The 22089-nt window shown below is 31.2% G+C and overlaps 1 protein-coding gene across 3 annotated transcripts in view; it reads left to right on the top strand.

Annotated features, from left to right (window-relative positions):
- Positions 1 to 22089, top strand: part of LOC130450071 (major facilitator superfamily domain-containing protein 1-like) — a 28238-nt gene that overhangs the window by 452 nt on the left and 5697 nt on the right. For 2 of the 3 annotated variants that reach the window (XM_056788243.1, XM_056788244.1), the window contains exons 2-9: positions 2268 to 2418; positions 3448 to 3573; positions 3657 to 3865; positions 5207 to 5417; positions 11572 to 11785; positions 12406 to 12503; positions 14900 to 15012; positions 15121 to 15214. In XM_056788243.1, the coding sequence (XP_056644221.1) occupies positions 2268 to 2418; positions 3448 to 3573; positions 3657 to 3865; positions 5207 to 5417; positions 11572 to 11785; positions 12406 to 12503; positions 14900 to 15012; positions 15121 to 15214 (1216 nt within the window). Of the gene's footprint in view, positions 1 to 2267; positions 2419 to 3447; positions 3574 to 3656; positions 3866 to 5206; positions 5418 to 11571; positions 11786 to 12405; positions 12504 to 14899; positions 15013 to 15120; positions 15215 to 16185; positions 16449 to 22089 lie in introns of those variants that run through there. The other variant, XM_056788246.1, reaches the window with a different exon arrangement.

The raw sequence follows: 22089 nt of genomic DNA on the forward strand, positions 1-22089 counted from the left end.
AAGAAGTATTTTTGCGTAAAATATATTAAAAAACATAGATACTAATTTATCTTTTGATTTTTGTAACAATTATTGAATAATATTTATATTTATGTATTCCTTTGTTACAGATAAACTTTGATCTTTATTTGTGTAATATGGGTCAAAACTTATGATTCAATATATATTTTGTTAGAAAAATTAATGTCTTCTTTGTCATTTTATTATTATCTTTGATAAGACTTAATCGAATTGTTGATTGTATTTAAATATTTAGTATCTTGATACATTTTTTTACTATTATGAAACATTTCATTGTTGTCTACATACAATAAATGTTTGAATAAATATATACTTGGAAATATTTGAATTCCTCAACATAAATTATTTTTCTAATGAGATTTGAGGCACAAAATGTCTAAAATATATGTACTTCTAAAGAAATGTAATCATGAATAATAAAATATTTTTTGATCCTAAAAATAATGAATGGTCATATGATTATGATGTATTCATTAATTTCTGAGAATTATTCACAGATCCAGCTATAGAATTCGAGAAAATGTTTGATTAATAATGCATTAGCTACTTTCAATTGTAAAAAAATATTTGATACTATTTATCATAAACAAAAAATTTAAAAAGATAACTTTTAGCTACTTTTAATTTAAAATGTCATGTACTAGATAAAAAATATTAAATTTTACCAATAAATAGTGAATTTCTTATTGTTTGATAACAATATTCAGATAAATATCTTTAGAATATGTAGAGATAATTGTGGGATTACTATCTCACCTTATCATATATTTAGTTATTATAACAATATATTTCAAGAACTATCAATAGAGTTTTTTCTTTGATTGGAAAATGTTCAAATATTCAAAATGAATAAACAGCATTTACTTTTCATTTTTATAGTAGTACATGAAATTGTAAATAATGTCATACAAAACACATCAGTCAAGAAGAGGAAGATAGAAAGACAAAATTATTGATTGTAACACACTGTATCGTTCTTCTAGACAAATGCTGCACATCATCTTAACCATAGAGTTAATATTAAATTTATGACCTCATCGCACTATTTCGTTCATGAAATATTGGTGGGGAAAGTTTCCTTGAAATATGACAGTATTTGAAACAATGGGAGATAAGCGTTTTAGTGGCAGAAACACAGTTTCACTTCTTACTGCTAGCTTTATAAAAGATAATAAAAAGATCTGAATATGAGATCTAAATATATCACAATCACAAAGATTCATCTACAGCTATCAGCATATATAAAATTATTGAATGAAATTGAGGATATTTGCGTTGAAAAGATAAGATATACTTAAACATGATTGAAAGTATGATAAAGGCCGAAATTGCAAGGAAACACGTGTATCTATTTACAAATCTATATCAAATCACATTTAATTAATATTCTAATCATAAAAAATCCTATTTTATTTGAATTTTGACGTCCCAGACTTAAGTGATTTTATTTGGACTGCCCTTTCCCAATTTAAACAATTGGAGAAACAATGCTTGATTTACAGTTTAAATTCTTGTCGCTAGTCTTTCAAGAAGGCCGCAAAAAAAGTCTTGCAAAATTGCAGTTCTTGGCGATAAAACTGTCAAATATTAATTTCTGTCTACCTCTGGTTACTACTATTGGTTAATAAGTATTTGTCTTGAGTATTTGTACAAGTTATACAGGTGACTTTGAATTGTCTCCAGAGTACTACACCTGGAAGCGCTTGAATGCTTGAAATAGAAGACGAAGATCTCTGGCAATTAAGGCCATCTCACATTCTAGACTTTTTAAAAGGAGTGGGATGAATGGATCAGATATAAACTCTGGATTCTTTAATATTGCATCAAGAAAGGGGGACACAATAGATCCTTTGGGTCACAGTGTATACGAGGTCCCAAATCTAGTTTATACCACATAAAAGTGTGCCTTTATTTGATGTTTTTTTCAAATCAATGATATTTAAATTATGCATTCCTTCAAATTACTTGGAATATAATTGTTTTATCTTAATTGTTAGAATCTTTATTGAATTTTCATTACACGAAGGAACAATAAACTATTTAAATTATTAATGATATATACATGGAATATTCATAAAACAAGATCATCTATACTGTTCCAACTATTTTAATGATTTTCCAATGTCTATAGATCATTTAAAAAAATCTTTTCTTTTTAAATTTTCAAAATAATAATAATAATATCCATGTTATAAAAAATATGTATGATATTCTGTTTACTTTGAAAAATTGAAATCTCGTTTCAGGTTCCTACTTTTGTTATGACAATCCTGCAGCATTACAAAGCCAATTGAAAACTAATTTAAATATTAGTGAAGTACAGTTTACTGCATTATACTCGGTGTATTCTTGGCCTAATGTAGTTTTGAATATAGTTGGAGGATTTTTAATGGACAGGTAATAAAATCATGTATAGTTAGTCTCCTCTGGAGGTATATCGACCGTCAATTTATATTGAATCCTGTCATCTGCACATAACGAGTGATTTTTTTGCTGGTATCTTTTTGGCAACACTGTTTTTGACAGATCACGTGTGAATCGTGTCTTGTGTCATTGTCAAACTTGTTTCGTTTGGACTATAATTTAATCATGAATCGACTTACGAACGAACAACGCTTGCAAATTATTGAATTTTATTATCAAAATTCAAGCTCGGTTACGAGAGTGCATCGCGCACTTCTTCCAATTTATGGGCAGTTTGGTCGGCCTACTGAGGGAACTATTCGGAAGCTTGTAACTAAATTTTGAACCCAGTTTACACTATTGGACATTAAACCACTAACACATAAACGTACAGTGAGGACCGAAGAAAAAATTGCGGTTGTATGAACTGATGACCGTGAAATGTCGATTCGCAGCAATTGGACTTCTGTTACTCTACTACATGGAAAATTTTGCGAAAGGATTTGGGTGTAAAACCTTACAAGATACGGCTGATGCAAGAATTGAAGCCACACGATCGCCCACAACGTCTAACATTTGGTGAATGGGGGCTGGCAAAGTTGGAGGAAGATACACTTTTTTATCGAAAAATTGTGTTCAGCGACGAAGCTCATTTCTGGTTGAATGCATCCTGAAAAAGTCACTGTGGTGTGGATTATGGGCCGGTGGCATTATCGGGCCTCTCCAAAACCAACGATGACCGGAACGTTACTGTGAATGGCGAGCGCTACTGTGTGCTGATTGACGATTTTTTTTTACCAAAATGGAAGAATTGGACATGCCCGATATGTGGTTTCAACAAGACGGTACCACATGGCACGGGAAACAATGGCCAAATTGAAAGCCGCCTTCATTGGAAATATTTTGGTAATAAAATTATTGTTTTATATGAACTTGTCTTTTATTTATAGACTATATGAGGTTGAAACAAAAACGGCCCTCGTATTTTACTAAATCACATGTTTTTATAGACTAATTTTTTAGGGTTTTTGGTATAAGGTTGGGTACTAATATTTACATGGGTCTTGCTCTTGTTGGTCAATTAATTTTTGCTACTGCAGTATATATAAATCAGTACTGGTTGATGCTTATAGGCCGTTTTGTATTTGGGTAAGTTCCTTCATAGCTCCTCAATTTTCCATCTACACCTGCTGAACATTAATCACGAAAACAATATCTATATATTTTTCAAGTATTGGTGCCGAATCTCTAACGGTTGGTCAAAATAACTATGCTGTTCTGTGGTTCAAAGGAAAAGAACTAAATATGGTGTTTGGATTGCAGCTTAGTTTTGCCAGAATCGGTAGCACAGTAAACTTTTTGGTTATGGAAAGTTTGTATTCAGCTGTATCCAACCTATCTTCTGATGGAGCACATGTTTTAGGACTTGTACTTTACATAGGTAATATTTGTGATACGCATATACATTATAACTGTTTTTTGAACTAGATATAACCCAGGAGCTAGGACTTGAAATGAAAGTATTTTTTATTATTAGTAGTATTATGGAAAAGAGTGGTTGAAAAAGTTTCTGTATTTATTGAAGGCTTCGTTTATTTTATGAAATCAACATCTATATGAGTAAATGTGTATTAAAACTCTCTAATTAATCAATATTAATACCAGTACTCCTTAAAACAATTCAGAATAATCTTGGGTTATGATTATTAGCAATTTTGTATGTTGTTTAGTTACCATTTTATATTTGATAGTGTGGTTCACTGTCTTAACAGTTCTATGGTGCATTGATGATGCTACAAAGTCCTCTTTTTGAAACTACTCAATCACTGATCCTACTAATACAACACCAAAACTGTTTACCATAACTGAAAATGTTTATGTATTTAATGAAGAAGAAATTGCTTAATAGAACTTCCACTTTTTATTAAATCTTTGGTTTTACAGTAAACTCCCGGTTAACTGAGCCTCCGGGTCAACCGAGACTGTCACTCAAAAATAACAAACACAAATAAAGGTCTTAATAGCGAGACATTTACGGGGAGCCGCGATGGTTATTTGTTTATAAAGTAACAAGCGCGGTCGAGCCGTAGACGCCTCTACTGGCTGTTCATAGTTTGAGCCGTCATGTCGTGGGAGGGGGAAGATGACACATTCTAGATTCAGTTGGTTCTAAACTCGCGCTGATCTCTGTTAGTGTTGGTCGTGAATGAACTAGTTGAACTAGCCAATAAGTTACCCGTTGAAGATCAAATCAGAAGATATTCGTGATTGGTGCAATCAAAATGCTCAGATGAAGATTACCGACAAGGAAATCATCGATATGGTAACCTGTGCTAAAGACAGTGAAGAAGATGACAATATGGACGAGATAACTACCAAAATATCATACACCGACGGGCTGAAGACGATCGACGCTGCTCTTGCTATCATAGAGCAACAAGAAGAGTGTACGCCACTCGAAATCCTATCTCTACAGCGATCAAATACTTTTTTAAGAAATATTCTATGTTTCCATTTGCTTACAAGTCTGTAATTGTGATTATTATATGCTTTTATTTCTAGTTTTGTACCCTTTCACGGGGTTTTACGTTTTTTTTACCATCACTGAACTAACCTAACCGTAGGTATCAGAGTTTTCGCGTTTACGAGGCGGTCACCGGTCCCGGATAATCGGGAGTCTACTGTAATTCCATAAATTTACTATTGAATTTCAATAAAAAGGTGTAAAATATTATTTCATACTTATTGTAACTATAATGTATTAGGATTTGTTCCTTTTTAGCCGCTGGTACATGCGTCTTCTCAATGATTTGCTCATTATGTGTATCCTTTCTCGATAAGCGAGCAGAGAGAATTCTGCATAGGAATAATAATGCTTCTGGAGAGGTCGTTAAATTGTCTGATGTGAGATACTTCAAACTTACATTTTGGTTGATCTGCATCATATGCGTAACTTTTTATTGTTCTATTTTTCCTTTCATCGCTATAGCTAAGTAAGTATACTCCGTTTTTATTTTTGCCGTGCATTTTATTTAATTGATAAAACTAGATAATGCAAAAGTTACAGTCTCAAAAACCACAGTAAAATCTAGAACTGAATCAGAGAGTCCAGCTCGAAACTTCTTCGATGACATGTAATTTTTTATTGTAATTATAGGGGGCATCCATTAATTACGTGAGCCATTTTTCTATCAGTTTTGATTCCCCTCTCTCCTTGATTGACGCTAAAAATATTTTAAATTAATTTTTTTTATTAATCTTTGGAGACTCGTGTACTTTTTCGATTGAAATATTTGGACACATGTCATCTGGGATTTCTGGTATTGTTAGAAGATATTCACGGTAAATGTTTACCTTCTCTTCGTCTATCCATTCCAAACTTTCATCCACGACGTACAACGCTTGACTACAGCTATTGGTTGAATCCTGACTACAGTATGAAGAGCTGATCTGTGCTTCTGCAGCTTTATACAAGAAGCGAAATAAATGCCACATGTCTTATAACGTCTATTATCAATAGTTTCATCATTTTTTATATTACTCTCAAACTGAATGATTTTAATAGCCAATTTTTAAAAAAATTGTGTGTGTGTCAGCTCCGACGCACGACTGGAGTTTACTCCTTAAGTTAGATAGTCTAACCATACGCAAAAAGAGTTTATTTAACTTGATATTGATACTGTATAAAAGGGTAAATTTGTTAATTAATGAAAATAATATACTTTTACTCGAAACGTTGACTCTTTTTTGAGGTTTTCGTTTTATTGATGGCCTCGATGGTACAGTTTCGATGACTGCTTCGTGCTCTATGATTGATTCTGGGTCCTATATCAGGACTTGATGGTGGCAACTGTGCAGCAATCACGGGTGCGACGGACCCTGAGGGTTGGTTGATTGCCAGAATATTTTGGACTTCCTTCATTAATTTTTTTTTAATCTGTAAGCTCGCTGTCTCTCGGCTGGAGTTTTTGGAGGTTTAGATTTTTTCCTAGTCAAAAAATATAAAAAAAAATTAGAAAATTTATAAATGCATAATTATAAAAATTTTAACCGACTTTAAGAAAATTGATCAAAAAAGGTTTTTATAAACATTTTTTTTAAATTATTATAATTAATTTTTTATTTAAAATATAATATCTTAATAATTAACGAAAATGGTTATAAAAAGATAATTATGTCACTAAATCTTTTACATACAATAATAAATAGTACATGAAAATTATTTAAATAAGCTAAAAAATAACTTTTCTAAAGAAAATTATATAAAAACATTATTATAATGAAAAAATATTGTCAATTTTTCTGATAATATTATCGAATTATTGACTACAGTTGTTAATATTTAAAAATTATTTATAAAATAAATCATAATAACGTGGAAGAATTTATAGATATCGACAAAAAAATTAATTTTTGGTTAGGTTAGAAATTTTCTATTTTATGTGGATGCGCTCGATAAATCATATTGGATTGATTATCTAATTTTATGTGTTGTTTTCAAATATATATTTATATGAACTACATCGAAATTATTAAAATATTTAATAAATACAAATTGCACATGCTCATACATATAATACATAAATTATAACGTACCTTGCAACCACGTGTTTGTTAGATGTTCCCGCAATATCATCTACACCTCTTTCTGCCATAGTTCTTTGAAAATACTTTCAGTTCACTTTAGCGGAACACAATGATAATAAAACTTCACAATGACAGCAATATAAGTATGTTGACACTGACAAATTAGAAAGTTGCGCATCATAGGATGCGCACCAAAAACGTAACGAGGTCATTCATCGATAGATTTTACTCCTCACATTTTTCTCATACCGGGCCCCTTATATATGCAAATCGATTCTTAAGGAGTAAACTCCAATAATTTTTCTTCGATATCTGTAATATTTTTTATTTTTTGAAGTTGACGTGAAATTTTCGATTTTACCCCCTCGGTTGAAATGAGATTTGATGATATTCCATTGAACCACTCCTCCCACATAATTAATGTATGCCCCCATAGAGAAAACCAATTGTTTTATATTAAATACATCACCCTCTATATGTTTTCACTTTTGGGAAAATTCTAGATTTGTGCTCTGTACAATATCCATTCTATTTATCATAATTCTAATTTCAAATTAATCTGGTGTAATGTGACATTTATTGTTTGAAAAATCTATAAGTGAACATTGACAATATATAAATTGCATAAATATTAAAAATTATCTACCGGTTAGTCGGTTAGTCTTTTAAACCACCTCTATAAACTATACACAACGAGATTAGAGAGGAAATTTGAACTTTATCAGCTAAGAGAACAGGCAGGGTGTCGTTCCGGATATGGAACTTTAAAAATATTAATTGAAAAATCTGTAGAATATAACAGACCCCTAGTCCTTATCTTTGTCGACTACCATAAAGCGTTCGATACCATTGAGCTGCCAGCTATTTTGAAATAATTAAAAGAATGTCGAGTGGATCACAGATAATCAAGTATTATATCAAATATATATAATAACACGACAACAACGGTCAATCTACACTATCCCACTGAAAAAATTAAGATAGAAAGAGGCGATAGAGATATGTTTGTACCTTCTCTGGTAGAACATCCATCCACACAGCACATTCGTGGAATTTTATGGAAGTAGTAAACTTAAAACACTGAATTAATGTTTACTTTAATTTAAAAAGGAATTGCTCTCACCCCAGCAAATGAGAACAATCAATATTCATATAAATATAAACTTTCTTCTACGACACGACGTGACAGACAACCGGTTTGTGATTTTGCCCAGCGCGTTGGCGACTTCGAGTGATCGAGAACACCGAATAATAACGACTAGACGAGTCACTCTAGGCTCCTCCCTTGTTATGCTTGAATATCGGATGCCACTCTTTTTCGATCACTTGAAGTCGACGCAGCGATCAGCAAAATGAATGAATCGATTGTCCTCTACGTCGCGTCGAAGAAAAAAGTGTATAAATATACCGTTTGACCTTATTTGCCAAGGTGAGAGCAATTCAATGAAATTAGATAAGTAATATGAAAAATAATAGAGCTCCGCGGGAAGATGGAATAGTTACAAAAGCTTTAAAAATGGATGGACCTATATCCCCACTAAGTGGAATAACTCCACCACAATTTTACTTTATAAAAAAGGAGATAGGACAAACCTCGAAAACTATAGACCGGTCAGTCTTTTAAACCACCTCTATAAATTATACACACCTATCTTAACAAAGAGACTAGAGAGGAAATTTGAACTTTATCAGCCAAGGGAACAGGCAGGGTTTCGTTCAGAATATGGAACAAACGACTATTTACTTACTTTAAAAATATTAATTGAAAAATCTGTAGAATATAACAGACCCCTAGTCCTTATCTTTGTCGACTACCATAAAGCGTTCGATACCGTTGAGCTGCCAGCTATTTTGAAATAATTAGAAGAATGTCGAGTGGATCACAGATATTCAAGTATTATATCAAATATTTATAATAACGCGACACCAACGGTCAATCTACACACTGAAAAAATTAAGATAGAAAGAGGCGTTAGGCAAGGTGATACTATATCGCCGAAACTATTTATTACTGTTATGGAACATGCTTTTGAAACACTACAGTGGGAACATAAGGGTATCAGCATAGATGAGGAAAGGCTACATCACCTAAGATTTGCAGATGACATTATCCTCATAACTGATGAATTAGGCGAAGCAAAAAATATGATACAAGATTTGCAAATCGCAACAAGGAAAGTTGGTCTAAAAAGAAATTTCAATAAAACCAAGATAATGACAAATTTAGTTCCTAGCCAGCCACTAAATGTGGACAACAACGATATTCAGATGGTGGAGAGTCATATATATCTGGGACATGAGATAAAAATTACTAGAGACAACCAAACAACAGAACAGTGTCGAAGAACGACACTAGGATGGGCTTCGTTTGGTAAATTGCGAGATGTGCCAATCGGCCTTAAGAGAAAAGCCTTTAACCAATGCGTCCTCCCAGTCCTGACTTATGGCGCGAAGACCCTGACTTTAACTAGAAGATCAATACTTAAATTGCAATTTACACAGTTAAAGATAGAGTTAAAGATATCATAGACCATAGACAAAAATGGCGGTGGACAGGACATGTTGCAAGGATACAAGATAACCGATGGACAAAAAGATTTCTAGACTGGAAACCGAGAACAGACAGACGAAATCCAGGAAGACCCCCTACAAGATGGACTGACGATATTAAAAGAATACGAACAAATTGGGTAGCAACCGCACAGAGCAGAGAAAACAGGAAGCATTTGGAGGAGGTCTATGTTCAGCAGTGGACGAGATAAGGCTGAACGATGATGATGATGAATGCTTCTAAATGTTCTTGATTTTAGGTCTCTTCTGTTTTAAAATTAGTTTTTTGAGAGATTGATAAAAAATTGACTGAAGTTAAGTTAAATTAAATAAATTTTAAAACAGAAGCGACCTAAAATCAAGAACATTTAGAAGCATTTATATATCAAAAGATCTAAGGAATGAGAAATTAAAGAAAAATATTAAATATTTAGAACCTCCCGACATATCTTTTTATTTATTTATATTTTTAAAAGTGTTTCTTGAATAGATCACCCTATAATGACGCTATCTGAAAGAATTTTAACTAATATAAGTTTTGTCAACCATTCCCTACACCTAAAACAAATCGTAAATCGTAATTAAGATGTTTTTTTTTTGTAAGGATTGATGATTTATTGTATGGTTTTGATTTTGGTTTTTTTGACTTCTTTTTATTTTACCTTTTCAGGTGTCTAATGACCCTCTTGTACCCATTTTGTCCAATGTCTTTTACCATTCAAAAGTTTCTCCTTCTTTGTCTCCAGTTATTTTATTTGATTTCTCTGTTGCTTTCTTGGCCTTTACCTTCCCCATTCTTTGAATGCGATCAAACTAATTCAGCTATTTCATGTTTACTTTTTCTATTATTACTCCTCGACTTTTTATATTTGTAACGTCTTCGTTCTTTATCTTGTCTCTTCTGCAGGTATTTTTATTATATCTTGATTGATCAATTTACCTTTGTGTATGTTATAGTTGGTACATCTATCATATCATATATTTTCTATTTTATATCTATATTTTTTATTGTTGTGCATTGTTTTATTGAGTGCGTAGTAAACTTTTCTACTTATATTTTAGTTTTTTTATTATATCAGTCGCCCTGGTCTTTTGTTTATTGTCATGACTTTCATTTGATTTTTGTGGGCTTATATTTTTTTTCTCTTTTTGATAACCAAGATGTGAACTTTTGGATTATATCGTACAGTCCTCATCATCTGTATATAACCAGGCTTTCCTCACTTACAGGTTCCTATATCTAATTGGACTTGAGTGTTGATATAGTCTATTTTTGTTTTTGACTATTTTTTCCATAGCAAACAGTACAGGGTTTAATCTATACCCTTAATTTATTATTTTTTCCCTTATTCATTCAAAAATAAATCTGGTTCATTGTTAGAAGATCGAAACTTTGAAAAAAAATTACTCATATACAAAGACTTCATAAAACCTATATGGACTTATGGAATCCAACTTTGGGTATGTGCGAGCAAGATGAATATTGCCTTAATTCAAAGAATCCAATTCAAAATACTACGAATGATAGCTATACTCCAAGGTACGTGTCAAACCAGACTCTCCATGAAGACCTAAGAATCCCCTTTGTAGAGGACGTAACTGCAGAACACACCTCACCATAAAAGGCTAGAATCACACAGTAATTCCTTACTCCATCACCTCTCTGAACCCCTAACTGATAGAAGACTCAAAAGAAACTGACCAGCTGATCTAACTAAAGAATAAAGAGGTCTTATCGCGCAAAGAGCTAGCTTATAGAACTGTTATAGTTTTGTTTGCTAATAATAGAAAAAATGATAAATTCCTATGTTCGTTCTGTAATTTTATTCTTGTCCTAATTATCTTATTTGTGATCCCTATAGCATATATTAGCCCTCTAAATATAATCGTTATATAAATATGAAATATGAGAACACATTTAACTACCAAAACATATTTCTATGCTATTATTTTGTGAATTTTTTATCGATAATATTGTTATTTAATCTCATCGACATTTTTTTATTGTAGAGACTTTCTCATGAAAAACTTTGGTTTGTCATCTGAACAGGCTAACACAGCTTGTAGTACTGTTTACGTCATATCTGGAATAGGATCTCCAATTTTAGGATTTCTTATTGATAAAATTGGAATGAATATTTTTTGGATTCTATTTGGTATATTCGGAACGGTTATATCCCATTTGTTGTTGGGATTTAGTCATCTTAATGTCTACATACCGATAGTAAGTATACTAATCGTATAAAATTCATGCAAACATTTTTTAAAATTGTGATAAATAGATATTGTTTCTACTAAATATCCATAGCATTCCCATTCCCAAACTTAAATACATTTCCTATCAAGCAAATTAGTTGCATGGATGTTGGGATGTAGTATACACTGCGACTGAAAGGATCTATTGTGTCCCCCTTTATTGATGCAATACTGAAGAACCCTTTGTTCACAGCTGATCCGTTAATCCCACTCCTTTTAAAAAATCCAGAATGTGGCATGGCTTTAATTGCCAGAGATCTTATTCTTCTATTTCAAGCATTCCCCGGGGTAGAGCTCTGGAGTTCCTTAGTGTTTCACACTTCGAGAGAATGTGGATAGACGTTTCGTCCTCTGTGCACCAAAATATGTACACCACATCTTCAGGTGTTTGTTGATGCGAAAGTGTCCCAATAGGCTAGTATTCGTAGATTGTTACATTCAGCAGATCTTCTCTGGCTATAGTTTCCCAGAAGGAAAACAAACCAGTTTATCTTTGGTATACATATTACTGCCATTTTTCATTACAAAAACTGAAATTGACAAATCATTTAAGCGAAAATTATTAATAAACTATTTGTGTGCTTTTAGGGTATTATGGGAATATCTTACTCGATCCTAGCTAGCAGTTTATGGCCGTTAGTAGCACTGGTAGTACCTGAATATCAATTAGGTACAGCATATGGAGTGTAAGTATTCATTGAAAGACTGAATATATATAAAAAAACTTGGCAAGAATAATAGTAACTTTAGACTAGGTTCCCTGTCGTGCACTCACTAGGAAAGGAGCAAAAACCATTTTTATTGGTACAGAACTATTCTGTAATATAGTCAAATGTTTTAATAAGAAAAAGAAATATTCCAGTGATGATTTCAAGGCAGAAACACTTCAAAAATTCTTGCAAAGTATTTAAATATAAGTAAAACTAAACTATATCTACTACGGTCAGTGAGGAAGAGGAAAAAACGTCAGTTCATTCTTGTCCCACATACTTAGGGCAAGAGATCTGCAGGAGTGAGTATCTAACGTTCTTAAAACTAGTACAGACACTGGTATTCTGGTACTGGAAGGCGAGTTGTAACAAAAACAGCTCTGATCAGGAGCACATTAAACCTCAAGGTAGCATTGCAATGTAACCCTTAATTTACTTCTTTTATTTTCTATTCCTGATTTTCTCTTAGCTTTTCTAATACTTCTGTATACCATAATTTCTTTGCTCTGTTCTTTTTCTTGTTTCTAAGCTTCAGTTATCTTATTATTTAGAATCTTATTTTTTTTTAGTACTATTTTTTGTTCTTTATAATCATGTAAATTTTTCTTTCGGTCCCCCTAATATCCCGGGTATTTTTTTCCCATACATCCAATTTCTTTGCTTTAGTAATTATCAACGTTTCATTTCCTTGGCTTTCTGTTTGGTCATATTGTTTCATGCAGAAGGAGCTTTGTTTTTATTTGTACATACTATATATTATACCAAAAATATGATGAACAAACTTCCTTCCAAACTGGCTGGCAAGTTGCTTCTTATTGAATTGGAAAGTATATATTACCCTAAATCTACATCATATAACTTCCATTCCCACCTTTTTCTTAGGTCTTCCAATACTTCAGTACACCATCCCTTCTTTGATACTCCCTTTTTTCCCTCCAGCCCCAGTCACCCTATTATTGTCGATGTTTTCTTTTCCATTAGCTCATAATTTGTTGTTCTATGCTGTATGCTATGCTACTAGGCCTAGCTGTTTTAGACAGCTTTAGTTTTAATCTTACGAATTCATATAATTATTCGCCAAGAGTTTAAGACCTATGAGGTTATATTAGAAGAAATAGATGAAGTTTTGGAAGAAGAAATTAACAAAAAAACTTAGATTGATTAAAAAAAGAGACACTCTTGGAGCGTTCTCTCTTTTGCTATCCAAAGAAGATGTGTACAGAAGTACAGAGCTGTGTTGAGGATGACTGCTGAAACTTTTAAGTCATTTTTAGATATAGTACTTTCTAGAATATCAAAACAAGATACTGTTATGAGATGTTATTCCCTTTCAACTTTTTGGCCATAGTATTTTCATTTTTTGTTTGACTTCGGTTAGTCTAAATCTTTTTTTTTTATTCCACAATTAATGCCCCAACAGTTTTCTCAATAATTTATTTTTATATAGTGGAATTCATATACTCCATAAGCATTTATTGTTTAGGTGTAAACCTAAAAACTTCACTCTTCAGTCCACTTCATTTTTAGTTTTCAGCTGAACAAATTGAAAACTCAACAAAACAATGAACCACAGAACAAACTCTTGACCTAACCAGAAACTGAACAGAGAACAGACATTTCACTGAGGCAAATTGTGGTGGAATAGGTAGCTACTGGGCCGAGCAGCTCGCTTCCCAACTAAACCACTCGACTCGCCCTGCAACTAATCGGTTTTACTGACTCGCCTTGCAACTGATCGGTTTTACTGACTCGCCAGTCTGTCTACGTCAAGTGAGTGATAACTCGCATACTGACTCACTTACTCTACTCGATCTGGTAGAAGTCTGATAACCAGAAACGACATCAAACTGGTAGTCGGTCTTCTGCCATGGGACTGCCACGTCGAAACATCACCTTAAGACGACAGGCATGTCAGACGACGACAACTGTACATTCTACCATTTCACTAAAAAGCTTAACACTTTGCAAAGTGGGACACAAAAATTTCCCAAAAATAGTCTCATTTGAAAGGAGTCTCTATATTTTGGAAGGATAACAAGGAGACGTAGAGTGTTGTACATAATATCTTTTAGGTATAGTAACTCCTCAAATAATCTACAATCTTCTCAGAATTTTTATTCCCCTATAAAATTTCTCTTATTCTGCTTCGTTGATTATACATATTTCACATTCACCTCGGTTTTCTGTTAGTCATATTATTGTTTAATGTTGATGTAGCTTTGTCTTTATTTGTTCATACTATATATTATTCTAAAATTATAATGAACAAAATTCCTTTTAAACCATAAGTGTATAGCAAATTGCTTCTTGTTGAATAGAAAAGTTTGTAAAACAAATCTTCAAGCATATGATAATATTAATATTTTTTGCAGAGCTGGGTCCATTCAAAACTTGGGATTAGCTTTGTTTAGCATATTCTGTGGCTTAATAATCGAAAAATTTGGTTATGTGGCAGTAGAAATATTTTTCATCTGTAGTTTATTGCGTAAGAATATTCTATATTTTTCTGATTCTAAAAATATCTATCAAAATGTTATTGTCAATTGACTCAACTAGTTTGATTTGATTTATGTAAAATAATTCATATTTTCAGTTGCCGCTGTTTCTGCAGTCGTATTACTATTCTTAGACCTTATGCAACATGGAAATCTGAACCTTACGCCTGGCGGAAGAAAAAGATATGAAATGTAAGTATCATGATTCCTAAAATGCAATTGCTTCAGTATAATAATTATTACTTTTCAATTTCAAACAGAATCTAATTTTTCAGACATTTAAACTTGTCTTGTATGTTTCAAATAGATATCAGCCGAGGTTGAAATTACAGTATCTTGTTCTTTCGAGGTACAACCATTTCTTCTATCAGGTTTTCACAAGTCTTAAAGTTTAGAAGATCCAATAATGGATTACTTGTAAATTTTTTTTCATTTCCATATTATCCTAGATTGATTTGTCTCCGCCCCACTGGCTTCATGGAAATAGCTGAAAAACTATGACCTACTAAAGTGTTCGATACTTTCTGTAAAAGTTTCCTCTTCATTTTATTTTCACCCTAAATATGTGGATATCTAATGATCGATCAGTTGTAATTCAATTTTAAAAAAATAACGCAATTTAGAAATCTATCAATGTTAAACTTTGCTATAATTTTCCTTTAGAAAAACAGAATATATACTTGTAAATAGGTCTTTAACCTTGCATTACGGTCACACAACAGTGGTAATTGAATGAGGATACAATTTCGAATAAAATAAAAAATTTTAAACTTTGAATAAAATTTAATCAAATTTGAAAGGAGCACTACAAACTTAAATCAATGAACTAATATTCCAATAATGATAATCACAAAAAATCTTAACTCTAACATTAGAATAAAAGGAATTGGGAATTGTTCTCAAAAAGTTACAACTATTATTTATAACAGAAATGTACTAGGTTGCATTTGTTAAGTTTTATATCGATAGAGGGCGTATCGCTCGTTATGACAACCATGCAGAGAAAAAGTTTTCCTATATCAGCACCATTCCTAAAATTAACTATATCCTACATAGATTTGTCCCTATTTCTCTCAAAAACAAACCAACGAGTTTGTTTGTTAGAAGTTCTAAAATATAGTGTATAAATATATAAAACAATTAAATGAAATTCTATGTTCTAGACTTCAACGACAAAAAGAGCAAAAACAAGAAGAACATGTTTCGGAAAAAACATCATAAAATGCTAATTTGGGAAATTTTCAATAAAACAGTAAATATAATTGACTCATGCAATCAAAGTTTTTGATTTGAATAATTTACTTTGTAAACAACTAGTGGATTGAAATATTTTTTACATCTTTAAACTGTATAAATCTGTCTGGGTAACACTCTATTTGTTTTCCTTTTAAAAGATCAATTCGCAATATTATATGCTAAACTATAATTATTTAGTTATTTTTATTACAAATGTGGGTTTATTTTATGAAATATTCTCATACTGCAAATCGAACACATCCAAAAATAAACTTACTGATACTGGAAAATAGATGTAGAATAACCTTAAAGTTTATTGGATCCCCTGTCAGAGTTGTTTTCGACATCTGCACCTACCTACCTACGTTTTTCAGACTCACAGTTCCAATAAGCTCCAGTATCTGTACTGGCTTCAAAGAGGTTAGATCTTAGCTCATACATGTTTGGTCACAATAGATTAGGAGCTGCATTGCAACCTTAAAGTTTATTGGGCCCTGGTCAAAGCTGTTTTCGACACCTACAGCTCGTTTTTCTGTCTCACAGTTCCAATAAACTCCAGTATCTTGACTGGCTTCAAAGAGGTTAGATCTTAGCTCATACATGTTTTGTTACTCATAAATTATTTAAGATCCAAATACTTCTTGAATTTAGCGGAACCAAAGAAATTTTTTAGAATGGAAAAGTTTCTCTTTCAGTTTTCTTGTTTCATAACTCTTTTAGGAGCATTTTTTTAAGCCGCAGAAAGGCTCGAATCCAATAGAAGGCATTTAGGATCTTTTCTTGCGGAGTGTATGGACATTTTGATTTTTATTGATCCCATACTACAGAGACTGTAGTTGTCACCTATATTTGGTATTTCTATATTACGTTTTAATAGCTGCTTGTCTATCAGAACGAGTTTCTGATACTCCATTAATTCTACACGTATTCTAATAGAAGTGTTTCTGTAAATGAGTTAAGAGACAGACAGGAATTAAATGATTATGAATATCTGGTACCAGCAACAGTTTCTGTTTTTTACCATGTGTCTACCATCTAATGGTTTTTATTTTGAAAGTTTAGGTGGCGCATTCCTATTCCTCAGACTAAAGAGACACTAAGCGCTTTGATAGCTGTTTGTTTATAAAAATGAGATTCTGATACTTCGTCATCTCCAAGTATCTTACAATTTCTGTCAATATCTATAAGACAAAAGACGATGATGAGTATTTGGTACCAGTACCAACTTTTGTTTGCTAAATACTTAGCACCATAGTAAAATTCTATTCGTTCCTTATTTTCCTCCCCTAGTGAGAAAATTCCCAGTTCCATGAATTCTGATACTCTCATTGCCTTTACCCCATGAAAATACCATATGCTGGAATTGGTTAGTAGTAAGAAAATGATGAAACATTCAGAACGTTTACTTTGTATATTGAGCTATCCATTTAAAAATGAAAATTTATTTTCCAGTACTACTCCCTGTTGTGGGTTAGTTTAGTATAAATAACTTGGAACTATATCAAAATAATGACAAATTAATTGAATAATGATGATTTAATGTAATTCAAAATTGTGAATTTTGATATGTTACGAGTACCACTAATCTATTAAATAAGGTCGAGAGTATGATATATTTTTTTTTAATTTAGATATGCTAAAGTGAAAGTAACCGAAATTGGAAAACAAACTTTTATATGATAAAAATCCCAGGCGATAGACTAAAAAATGGAAGAATGTCTTAAAAGATTATCAAAGTCATTTTTCAATTTGTGACCTTTACTAGAATGATGGAAAATCAACCAATAAGTAAAATTCACAAAATAACAAATATCACCCTTATAATGATCTGATCCAGAAACGAAAATAAATTTAAGTAATAATAATGACAAGCTGCCATATATACGTAAATTGTTTGGTACAAAATCGAATATAATTTTGGATTTTTTTTTTTTCGGGGTGACCTCTGAAACAAGTTTTATTAAATATCTCGCGAACCGCGCTTCGTACGAAAAAAATAGTGGATACCATTTTTATAGATAGTAGTTTTTGCCATATTTTTTATTTGAAACTTTTTTTTGTATAACGCATAGGTTTTTAATTAGAGGGCTCCAAACTTGTTACAATATGGTTTGTGATGAATATATAGTTAACGGTCCATGATAAATTAAAAATGGTGGTAACTGAATTTGTAGATCATGAAATTTCCTATAAATTTCATTATATCTCACAAGATTATAGAAAATAGACTAAAAAATGTTAGAATGTTTATAAAAGTCAATTTACTATTAGTGACCTTTGTTGAGTAATGAGAAATCAATTAATAAGGAAAATTTACAAAATAATGAATAGCGCCCTTATACAAATGATTTAGTCCAGAATAAGACACATTTTTTATCAAAGATATAGTTTTGGGTAAAACATTAATAAAAAATTATTATTATTAAAGAATTTATAAATAAAAATTTAGAATGTATTAATTTAATGACAAGATGTTATACGATACGTGAATTTTTGGGTACAAAATTTAATACAATGGTTTAGTAAACATTTTCTCTTTCAATGATAAACTACACCATTTTAGAAAATAACCTCAAGAAGTCGTTGTAGTCTAATCAAAAATCAGCGTCTATTTTTAACCTTGCCTTTGGCTTATTTTCGAGATAGCTTTTGAGACGTTTCTTTATGTTTTAAATATATAAAATTATTTTAGTTCGTAAAGCATGGTTTTAAGACATGGGTAGTTATTTTTGAATTTAGAGGCAGAAAGACTGGAAGAAAATATCTATAGTATTCATTAACATATCTGAAATGAAATTTTTAGAACAAACAAATACATATTTCAGTTTCAAAATCTGTCCTGTTTTGATTATTCAACTATTTTCATCTTTTACACGTGAAAATTTCTTCAAGTTTTTTGTTTTTGTAATTGAAAACTATAGAAACTAAGTTATTCTTTGACATTGGTTTACCATATTTTAAAACACAATAAAAAACCATTTTCGCAAATTAATTTTAATAATACCGAAATAACTTCAGAACATGCTTCATTTACCTACTAAAAAGTCCTTTGTTTACGGTATAAAGATAAAAATAATATATGCTTAGGTTCAATAATTATTTTTCGAAATTCTACTCACCTTTCTACTTAATATTATTTTGATAGGACACTAATCACCCAAGGGTGAAAGAAAACACCAAATGAAATAGTTTTTATTTGCACTGTGAACAATAAAAGTGTGAATAATACATACAATAACATATAAACGAAACATAATTTTCATCCCTGCATCTCAATTTACAATTTTGGAAGTGTGATTTTTGGATTAATATACTCACTTTTTATTCTCTCTTCACATTTCAGAAACCTGAAAAACTCCAAAATTTAATTCTAAAATTATTTTGATGAGTGTTTCCAACAGATTGCTCATATATTTATAGGCTAAATTTATTTTTGACCAAAGTATAAAACTCTTATTTTGCACAAAATTTGTTAAAATTATTACAAACAAATTGTGACTTCTACATTAAAAATTTCTCAAAAATGCTAATCGGTATGATATTGTTCATTATTTTTAATCTTCGTATTACAACAAAACTAAATATTAAAATATTTTTCTATGGGAAGATATTTGAACTCCTATTTTTTATACAAAAGTAGTATGAAACTTTTTTACATATAGTGATAATTATATTATGTACTTACATTTACTTTTTTGTACTTACCAATCGTTTACCATTCCAACAACTTATTACACTAGTACATTTCTAGTATCTGTTGTAAAAGATAATTTCAAATACCACTTGTTGCTCTTATTTCTATTCAAATTGATTACTGCAAGAGTTACATTGTATGATAATTTTTTAATCTATAAGAACTTGTCACATGAACTTCTTGAATGCTTATTTAATGAAATCAAGATAACATATTGATAAGAATATGTATGAAAACGATTTACAAGTATGATTAGTTCTAAAGAACTGAATATATGCAGGGTTTGGTATTCCTTATCAAACAAGGAATGCAGAATTTTTTTTTTAATATTTTGCATTCCGCACATGATAATACAGAGTGTTTAGGAGCCTTGAAAACCGGGGATTCGATGGGAATTGCCTAATAAACCGGGAATTTTCATTAATTTTGAGTGAGACAATCAGGCATAGTAAATTGGTGTTGGTATAGCTCAAAAACATTCCGACTGATCTCGAAAACCGCGTCGAAACATGTTGAACCTTCATTGTAACTGCACTCTTAAGGGCTTATGGTATTTATGGTTGCCTAACTTGAGAGTATGTTACAATGTTTCCTTCCAGAGGAGGAATATTCCACTTGTAGCTCTGAGTTCTCTCTGGAATTCTGTTCACCGTACGATGGCTATAAAATATACCTGTTTCTCAAAAAATTCAATTACTATAACCCCACTTGAAAAAATTCATATCTTCTCTACAAAACAGGAATCATAAGACAATTTTTAGTAGACACCTTGTATTAATGTTTTTTTTTTTTCGATATTTTTAACCTCCAAATTTTTCAGATACTTTGTGAGTAATGTTAAATTAAATTTGAAAGTATCGTATTTGTGAGCAATTACTTTGACGCAAATGTGACGAATAGTATACAATATTGGAAAAATGCTAAATATTCAATCAACTACCAATATACCAGTATATACTTGAAAAGAACGCTAAATTTGTAATAAACTTAACTGTTCCACTGGTTACCAATTCTACTTCATCAGAGTATAATTTGAATATGCGAATCAGGATTTTTTTGGCTTGTTTTTGTTATCCCTTTATTTGAGCCAAAAAACAAGAAAATACAGATGCTTACTTAATAAATGATGTGTCATTATTCAAATAGGCAAGTTCTTACACAATCCACTATTAGATTATTTAAAAATTTGAATAATGTTGGAAACAAAAAATAGAAATATATGTTTGTGTTACTGCTGAAACCAGATTCTTGTTCAAGCAAACACACTATTGAATAAGAAAACTTGTCAACTACTTAGAATATTTCAAAATGAAATATTGCTTCAAAGTACAAACAATCCAGGAAATATTTCATTAGGACAATATCAGATGAAAGGAATTTTGTAAAATTATTTTAGGAAACTAAATCATAGGATCATGGAATTGAAGGAAATTTGATAAGGAATGAATATTTGTAACTATAATTTCTATAGTTATATCACTTCCTGTTAACTTTGAGGGAATTTGGTACCAGGGAAATGGTTGTCCTACTCCCAGTAAAGATTATGTTAAAAATAATAGATGAGAGGCCTTCCATACCTTTCTTCCTTCAAATTTATTCACAAACAATTTTTTTCTATAGGATTTTCAAAAACAAAATGATATTGTTATGGCTTCGAGAGAGCTACAAAATTTTAGGAAATAAGGGAAAAAAATTAGAAAGATGTGGATTATTATACCTATTATGACAAGGTGTTGCTTGATATTGTTTTTCAACTGAATTTCCAATTATTATTTTTTAACAGGCTTTTTTATTAATTTTTTATATTTCCCATTATGAAAAACTATGAGAATGCATGAGAGAATGAAATTATTAAATACGATAAGGAAAAGATACAGAAAATAATATTCAGAATTATACAGAAAATTTGGAATGAAGAACAAATGCCTTAGAGATGGAATATGTTCAAAATTATCTCCAAAAGAGATAAAAGTAGATGTGAAAATTATTAGGGTCATCACTTCTGCATGTGGTGTACAAAGTTTTGGCTAGAATTGTGAGAAACAGGATGAATAAATACTAAGAAAAAAATAAGGGCACAATACCAAGGATTTTTCAAGAAAGGAAGAGGAACAATGAATTAAGACGATAATGAATA

This window comes from Diorhabda sublineata, chromosome 11 (assembly GCF_026230105.1).
Source record: "Diorhabda sublineata isolate icDioSubl1.1 chromosome 11, icDioSubl1.1, whole genome shotgun sequence".
Taxonomy (NCBI): Eukaryota; Metazoa; Arthropoda; class Insecta; order Coleoptera; family Chrysomelidae; genus Diorhabda; species Diorhabda sublineata.